The sequence below is a fragment of the Dermacentor silvarum genome, chromosome 4 (genome assembly GCF_013339745.2).
Source record: "Dermacentor silvarum isolate Dsil-2018 chromosome 4, BIME_Dsil_1.4, whole genome shotgun sequence".
NCBI lineage: Eukaryota > Metazoa > Arthropoda > Arachnida > Ixodida > Ixodidae > Dermacentor > Dermacentor silvarum.
The window spans coordinates 52239710-52248868 of record NC_051157.2 but is presented as its reverse complement, the minus strand read 5'-3'; the positions used below and the strand labels follow the sequence as shown (position 1 = coordinate 52248868).

General features: G+C 43.1%; 1 protein-coding gene across 1 annotated transcript in view; it reads right to left on the bottom strand.

Annotated features, from left to right (window-relative positions):
- Positions 1–663: 663 nt before the first annotated feature.
- Positions 664–9159, bottom strand: part of LOC119450034 (E3 ubiquitin-protein ligase HERC2-like) — a 154818-nt gene continuing 146322 nt past the window's right edge. Inside the window, 5 exon segments of the mRNA XM_049665596.1 lie at positions 664–2363; positions 3578–3790; positions 5203–5308; positions 8730–8892; positions 8972–9106. Of these exon segments, the coding sequence (XP_049521553.1) occupies positions 2031–2363; positions 3578–3790; positions 5203–5308; positions 8730–8892; positions 8972–9106 (950 nt within the window). The 3' untranslated portion in view covers positions 664–2030.

The following is a 9159-nucleotide window of genomic DNA, read 5'->3' as shown; positions in this document are numbered from 1 at the left end:
ACCCACCGGGTCATTCCATGAACTTAATCGTCTCCATCAGGGTTGAATTAACGCGTATACTGTCATATGTAAATTTGAAGGTCAGCTAAAAGTGTCAAGTGAAGATGGTGAAGTGAATAAAAATAAAGAAGGTTATTTCTTATTTGAACACAATTTAGTTTTCTGTCAAGCTTTCCGATACGTTGCAGCCAGCATGGCAGTGCGCTTGTTCATGCACCATGTGAACATGGTTGCATAAGTGGTAGCTGTCCATGCACAAGCTAACACTGCTAGTTCGATACTTTAGATCGGGCATTGGCCAATTCTTTGTGAGGTTGTCTATTTATCACTAGCATATTTTCTTCCCTATACGTTGCAAGAATTGACACAAGAGCATTAGCCCTATATAATGACATTTGAGGTGTTATATTGACCGAAACACATTCCCATTGAACTTGGACACTTAATCTCTAACAATTACTTAAGACCAATTGTCAAGCAAAATGCTTTGCATTTAAGCATCAAAGGGTCCAAATTTCATGTGCATTAACAGTGCTAGTAAAAGCTGCTACATGTGCCCCAGCCTTGTATGTTGTGTCCATTCAATAAAGAAATGATTCCCTGTTTATGTAACATATTTCTGCAAATGATTTTTATTCTGCACTTATTTGAAAATTCCACAAGTACTTGTCAAGCAACAATTTATTTATGCATAAACCATATACATCAAGCACATGACACACAATGTGTGAAACATGCTACAAAAAGCACAGCACATAGATCAGACAAAGCCCAGTAGTCTTCTGCCGGGTCAAACTGTAAACACTGATGGACATTCTGCAGCCATTCAATGAATTGGTACAGCTCTGCTGTGTGCATTTGGTCACCACATGACACAAACAGCTGCATTGAAAACACCATGAAATAAACAAAAATGTAGTATTCACAAATGAGATCAGTGTTGGACAGCAACAAAATAAAATCTGGAAGCCTGCTTGCACCAGACCATAGAGACTCTATGAAATGTAATGTACATCACAGTAGCAGCTTGAAATTGCTGACATAAAGCTCAAAGCATTCATATCCACTATAAAATGAGCTTCTGAATACAAGTGAATAAAAAAAGAAAGCAATGTGCAGTAACTGTGCATGATTCATTACTGCCACATGAATAGAAAGAGCTAAAACAGAAATGCAGGTCACGCCTTGTTCTGAACTTCAATGAACGAGTCGGAAAAGGCATCTACAGCAATAGGCTAAACTCAAGTTCTCAGGAGCATTGCAGTCATATACTTTTTGCAGTTGTTCTTTGCTGTTGTGCAAAACAACAATCACTGTGAAGCTAAATTTAGCTCTGCCACAATCTTTCCAGAGAACATGGCATGGCATGGCTTAGCAAGTACAGTATGTTGTGCCTATAGGAGAGCTCGGAATAAATTACTCTTCCAGCAACACTGCTGACTTATTCATGCTCAATTTTTCAGCAGAGATAGCACTTCGTGGTACATTCCACCATCATGCTTGCAAACAGTACTTGCCCCCCCCCCTTCCCATTTATTCAGAATAAATCGGCAGTGCATGTCACCTGTGGCAATGACAGATCAAAAAACTTTTCTCAGTAAACAGAGCAGCTGTGTCTAACTGCAGTGAGATGCTGAACTGCCCATCACGAAGGTGACGAGATGCAGAGTGGTTTCACCTTCTAAATGACGGAACGCTCTATTGTTCCACCTAATGTGAAAATTTGTTTCTTGTTGACCATCGCCACAGACCATGTGTTTCTAATATACTCTGGATGGAGTGAGCACCAATAAAAATTAAATGCACCAGAAAATGTCACCTCTGGAAATTTGAGCACAAATGAGCCAGCAGTTTAACCAAGAGAGCTGTTTACACTGGGCTGCTTTACTGATGCAACATTATGCACTTAATATAATGTTCAGATTACTTTCTTCAGCCTCTTCCTTTTCTCACTTGCTACTCAATAGCGTGCACTTGCAAGTGAGAAATCACCGCAAATACATCAACCGGATTGAAATTGCTAAAAACTGTCAGACTTCGCTGCTGCACTCATCAGAGGCACCTCCTAGGGACTCGACAGCAGCCCCCTCACTGTCACTTGTTGCAAGGCCTTCCTCCATGGCCAAGTGTGGCATATCATCCACAAACTGGGCAGCCCCACAACTCGCCAGGTCCACGTCATCTTCAGCACCAAGGGCCACACGAGCATAGTCATCAGTGTCGATTGACTTGCAAAAGTGGATTGCATACTTCAGTTTTTCGCGGAGCACAGCACGGCAGGAATAACGTGGCATTTTCAAGAGGAAGAAGCACGTGTAGCTCTCGGGAAGGAAATGATCTGCAGGACTGTACTTGTCCAGAACCTGCAAAAAGAACATTCATGCTTATGTAATGTAGGGTAAAGTGCTACTACTATAACAAAGCAAGAAACAAAAAGCTATTTGCATAAAACAGCAGCTGACAGGACTTGTGATGGTAAGTTAAGGCCTCTCTGACATGTAGTACTGTTGATCTATGTGTTCCAGCTCATCACTCATGACTTCAGGTGCACATTGACGAACTACTGCTAGCAAAGTGCAGGTATGTATGTACTACACTTCTTAGTAAAACTTCTAGTTTGCTGAAGTATGGTACCGTAATGCTATTTAGTATGTAATCTCCAAATTACGGTCGTTGCCTCCAAGGTTTCCGTGCTCACAGTTCCATCTTTTCCCACTTCTTTTTCATGTGGTTACACATATGACATGCAAGAGGCTTTAGAAAAGATTACATGAACCGCTGCAAACACCAAGTATAGCTTGTATCCGATGAAAAAGCATCAAAAAGCCTCACTACGAATAACACTATAGGACAAAGGCTCTGATATTACACCTTTGGGGAGGTGCTTTGTTTGAGCAGGTTGTTCAATTGTTAAATGAGACTGGTAGCTAAATCAAAATTTAGGCTTTGGTCAATAAAGAAAGGACCACCAAACAAAGATAAGTGACACTATACTGTGATATTCAGTAAGCAAGAAAATATGCATGCAACTTGGCCATAAAGCACTGAAGACACCCTGCTTACAGTGAAATCCATCACATTTTTGTGAAGAGATATTAAAACTTTTTTATCATCAGCAATAATATTTTGCTTTCTTTAGTGCTCACATAGCAAAATCATCATGTGGGAGCGATGGGTGTCAGGAGGCAAGAATGCACAAGTAGTGTACTTCATGACGTGTAGAGTTGCCCCCATACAAAAGCTGTGTGGCCTCTGAAATTCTGGCAGCTTAGCAGAAATGTCCCACCAAGTTTTGCAAATCTAAGAAGGAAAGCATTTGGTGTGGGTACGTTTCTTGCTCGTTCAGCTGCACAATGTAATTCCACTGTCACCTGTCAGTGTTGCACATATTGAGCACCACAGGCATGCAGGGGAGAACTTGAAGACAGACAGATATCTGTTATTTTTGCCAGCAGCGTGATTAGGTGGTTATGACAATGAGCTTTCTATTTCTTTTCAATGAAGGTCTTTAAATATCAGTTGCACAAGCCCTATGAGCTTGAAGAGACCCAAGAGCCTCAGTGGGACAGGCGCTGACCTGGAGTACAAAGTCCCTGCCTCTGAAGTCTGCGATGGCCCTAGGTAGTCTAGTGCGTCCCCACACGAAGCGCAGGAATAGAGACCGCTCTGCATTAGTGAACTCCTCCATGACGTCCCAGAACCACTGCACCAGCAGACTGTCTGGCTCCACACCCTTGTATGTAGCCACAGCTTTTAGTAGTTGTATTGGAATGTCAGGGCTTCCACAAACCTGTAACAAAGTGGTAGATGGCTTTCATGCTCACCAGAAAGAAACTAAGCAACAAACAGGAGATATATTTTCCTCAGATGATGATTGAACTATAATAATCTGTGCCTCTAAGTTGAAATGTGGTCAAAGAAGAATGCTGCAGTGGATGACTAGAGGTGACTTTGACCAACTAACATTAAAAAAAAATATTAATGCACCAAAATTTTAGTAAATGGGTGTTGCTTCACTTCACCCCTTTCAATATACAGCTGCTGAGGGAAGAATTTGAGCAGGCAGCTACGTGGCCAGCATTAAAATGAGCAACAATTAATCTACCATAAATACCCCAACGAAGCACCTGGGATGAATTTCTGATGTGCATTATGTTCAGTATGGCATCAATGCGTCCATCACAATGTGCAGTGTACACTACTAAAATGGCTCGAATGTGCACCATAGGGTTTCTGCTTTAGTCTCCAACCCCATAGTAGAAATTTTGGAAATGAACTGAAGCAAGGTTATTATGCACTCTAAAATACACATGCACAGTTAAAAACAGCTACACATTCTAAAATAGTCTTGGCTTGGGTTGTGCCAAGCCAAGGTTACATCAAATATACATTCAATGTTAGTTGCTGCATAACTTTCTTGCACAAGGTAGGCACCTCTGCACTTTACCCTATTCCACACTTAACCCTTTAAGAACAGAAGACGAGCTCAGCTCATCAAGTGTGCACTTGCAAAAAAGACAAACGACTGAGGCCAGCTCGTCTAGTGCTTTTTTGTTTTTCATGCAGGCCTGAAGACGGTTTGAGCTCCTGTGGCTCTGCGCTTCTTCCAGATTGCATGCATTTATGTTGTGCTTGTTGGAAATAGCATTAGATGGTGCAAGGAGCTGTTGAAGAGAGAAGTTACGAGCACAAACTCACATCCTTGCAGTGAAGCCTTCCTTTACTAGAAGGGAAACTTTGGCGAGTTGGTAGGAATTCATGTTTAGGAAAAACAACAGTGCAAAACGGACAAGGATTCAGGCAAAGAAGAACACGACACTGGCGCTGTGTCGTGTTCAGCGCCAGTGTCGTGTTCTTATTTGCCCGAGTCCTTGTCCGTATTGCGCCATTATTTTTCCTACACAGGAAGCCCTCCTTTGTTAAAAAGTGTAAAACAATTTTTTTTAGTAAACTTCATCTTACTGACAGAAATGTTTTGCATGGCCTTGCTTTATGTGATCATAAGAGTTGTTTGCATGTAGAAAAAGTATTCAGTCTTTCTTTTTGGCAAATTTTTTCCATTTTTTTACCGTCATTAAAGGGTTAACTATACAAGCAGTGCATCAACCTTTAGAATTATTACTCTAAAAGAAGACGGCTAAAGAAAGCCCTATATTATTTGTTAGGATCAACAATCACATGCATGAACGTTAACTGCCTCACCATGGTTTCCAGTTCTTGGCCGGTAAATAAAGAAAGCATTGGAACGGGAATGACCTTTGACATGCCCTCTCGCACTGCTGCCACTTGTTCATCAAACTCATGCAACCTGCAAACAAACAAGCCGCAAATATTAGATACACAAAGCTCCTACATCAATGACTTTAGGACGCTTCAGACGCTGAGGACTCGTTTCCCAACTCACAAGCCTTTTGGGTATGGTCAGCCCAGAAGCTGCACAGCTTTACTTCACCTTTGCTATAATTTTTCTTTTCCCCCATTTACTCATTTTGCCACTATGACTTTTCTTCAAAACTCCTACTCACTTAAAGGGGCTCTGAACCATCTTTTATCGAAGTCGAGAAATGCATTTGAAGTTAAATTAGACTCTACAGAAATATTGTGCCGCAAGAAGTTCTTCAATGCATTCAGCAGAAGCGGAGTTATTGTCAATCAAACATACTGTTCACAGTGCTTCAGCTCCTGCTCCTTCTTCAATGATTTGCACTGCGAAGGCTATGGCGGAGCAGCATGTGCCCACAATGCTCCACATACTGAATGTCACCAGGGCATGCAGTTCAAATTTGATTTTGGATGTTCACGTAGATGAAACTCCTTCCGATTTTGCCATTTATGATGCGTCAAACGTGCCTAACGTGGTTGTCCTCAGCGAGGCACAGTGCACCCAGCCAGTGGAGTTGTTGTGGCACCCCATGGCAGCCACGGTATCTACACTACGTAGCAGACTGCAGCTACATGCAACTGCAGCGTTTTCTTTGTGCATGATAGGGCTAGAGTGCGCGCTTGCACTCATATGCTCCTGTCTGGCTGTGCTATGTGGTGCAAACTGGCTTTGTCCTGCACCAGCTTGACCGATGGATAGTAGCCACATCCAACTTCCGCACTTTGAAGCGCTATAAATAGCTCATTACAAAGCGAAGTCTGCCAAGGCATCTAACCAGGAGCGGCGAGGAGTCAGTGCTTCCTGGCAAGCGTACGTGTGGTTCAAGGATAGTTGGGTGTTCAGAACTAGCCGAAATTAGCAAGGCCCAATAACTACGACACCAATAAGCAGGGCGGCCAAAGTTTAATTCCTACACAGGCGGCTGCGGCCGAGCGTGAGCAGACGATAGTCGGCTTCTTCCAGAAGTACGTAATTATTATCGAAATTCGAAAGCAGATTTTCGCTTAGTTGAGCCTGTTTATTTAACTGCATCAATAAATATACACAGTAACAGTAGCACACAAGCACAAGTAGCACAGTAACAGTAGGAAGAAGCGCACTGATCCAAACACTCTTGATTGATGTTAGCTATTAGCAAATAGCAGCCGCATATGGCAATCTGCTATATTACGAAATAAGGCGTTCAGGAAAGAGTGAGGAGCAGGCTTCTGTTGAAAAGAGAGCGTTTGAGAGAAAGGTGACTTTACGCCCCGCTTGCGAGATCCATGCGCCGTGCACGTCTGCAAGATTTCGCTGAGATGTTCACAGCAGTGTATGCTATCTGTGGACTGTGTTCTTTCACCAAGCCCGAGGGGTGGTTCAGGGCCCCTCTAAATTTAAATTGGCTTGAGCATGCTGTACCTATAAAGTGGTCCAGACTTACTCGTCACTTTCACTTACAAAAAATTTACTTCTGGGGTTTTATATGGCAAAGCCACGAGACAGCCTGGAGTTCTTTAACATGCACCCAATGCACAGTACATGAGTGTTTTTTGCATTCAGCCCCCATCAGAAAGGGGTCACCATGGCCGGGATTTAACCCACAACCTCAAGCTCAGCAGCGCAATGCCATAGCCACTGGGCTATGGGGGATCCTTCTGTGCAGGTGCCCCTGACAAGTAAAATTATACACTTTCAGCTGGGAGAATGACATATTTAGTGCCTTACATTCACTTCAGTCTACTATCAATGGTTATGCTGAACGCAAGAAACACTGTGTTGAATGCTGAAAATGGGAGTGCTGACTGCACATAAAATTGAAGGCAGTGCAACTAGGAGGTCTACTTCAACAAAGACCCAATTCGTTCTTTAAGTTTTGTCTGACTAAACCTGCAGGATGCCATTTGCCATTCTGCCCTGACAGGTCATTTCAAGAGCATTGTTAGACTTGCTCTTTTCACTGACGATACTCATCAAAGTCATGCTACAAGAGCAACCTTCTTATGCCCCTTGAGCTCTCTTGGCGGTGCCCTCTGGGCTGGTAAACAACAGCTGGAGAAGTTCTGTCCTACAGGAATAGTGAGCTTAGGGGATACATATTAGTGCAACATGGAAATAAAAACTCTGAAGGAGGGAGTAGGGAAGAACAGAGCAAGTGCTAAGCTCTGTTTAGGGCTTGCTCTTTTCTTTCTTACTCCCTCCTACAAAGTATTCATTTCCACATCGCGCTAATATGTACCCCCTAGACTTGAACCAACTCGCCCAGCAACATATCTTACTGGAATATTCTACATATTCTACTGGAGCTTGCCACTAACTATTGATGTGTGCAAAAAAAAAAAAAAGAAAGCTGTGCACCTTGTATACCACTCTGTTTTTTCACAAGCAAAACACTGCAAGAATTCAGCCAAATGTCAGCCATGTCTCAGTGTGACTAAAGAAGGGCTTTTCTTTTTCAGCAGTACAAGTAGATGTAAAGTCAGAAGTGCCGGCAGCGCGGGGAGCAAATGCTTCGTCTGTCTCTCGCTTCAATGCGTCTCCAAAACTCGAGATTACACAACCTCCAGCACTAAATGTACAGGACGACAGCACACGATGCCATGCCATCTCAGCTTGCCCAGTCTTTGCACACAAGGCAGATTAACTCAAACTCTAAAACAGGGTGCACTGGCTGCATGCTGCCAGCCTTGCACAGCCACAGCGCCAACCTGCCCCCCCCCTGGCCTCGCACGCGCATGATCGCGTTACCGCGAGCCCGCTCCTCTTCATCCCTTTCCCCTGCTCACACGGGGAGATGGCGCTCATCAAGCCACCATTCTTCTCGGCTCTCCCTCGCATGCTTTCACTCGCACCTAAAGCATACAGCGCGCGGAGCACGATATAATGTTATCGGACTTCGACTTTATAAGGAACATGACGCTTCTCTGCTTCAGCAGTCATTCTCGGTGAGGCGGACTGCAATTGTAGAGGTGTATTCACAAACAGCCGCATGTAAGTAAACCATTTGACCATCTGCGTCAAAGAGACATTTATTGTCTCAGTCTTCCTTCGCGGCGGCAGTGAAATTTCGTTATATTGAAATCGTGTATAAGCACACTTCATTATATTGAGGTTTGAAATACATGGTGTTCTAAGGTTAAAATGTTAAATAACGTCGTTATATCAAAAATTTCATTATATTAAAGTTTGTTATATCAAGGTTTAACTGTATTAAATTGTTTCCAAGGGTTCTTTCATAGGACACTAAGGTGATGTTCTTGTCACAAGTCTGTAGATGGCATGCCCATAGAAAATGAAAAGCTAAATATGTTATTACAGCACAGTGAAGAAAATAAACGTCAGTCATATGGAGCAAAACAGCACTTGCCTATAGTTGAGGGCAAGCCGCACATATTCAGCACGGTTTTCCACAGTTGCTCTTTGGTATTTGGCACTGAGCCGAACTTCCTGACCAGTCGCGCTATGTGTTGCAAAGGGCATGTCTAATTTCTGGAAAGCCTCCGGCTCCATGTCTCGAATGCACATGAGACCTGCGTCAGCAGATAAGCATTATGGCAGTATAGAGAATCAGACAATCGTAATGCTGACAAAGTAAAGACTTGTTCTAACCTGGTACGTAGTCTCGATCCACTTCATTAAGGTCAGCAGGTGTCAGAGGAAGGCCAACCAACTGCTTCCATACAGGTTCAGCCAAGTTCAAACTCAATGGGCTCCCAGTACGGATTGCAATGCCCATGAGTATTCCTGAAAAAGTCACGGCACATCATTACCAAACCCACTCAAGCATTAAAAAAAAA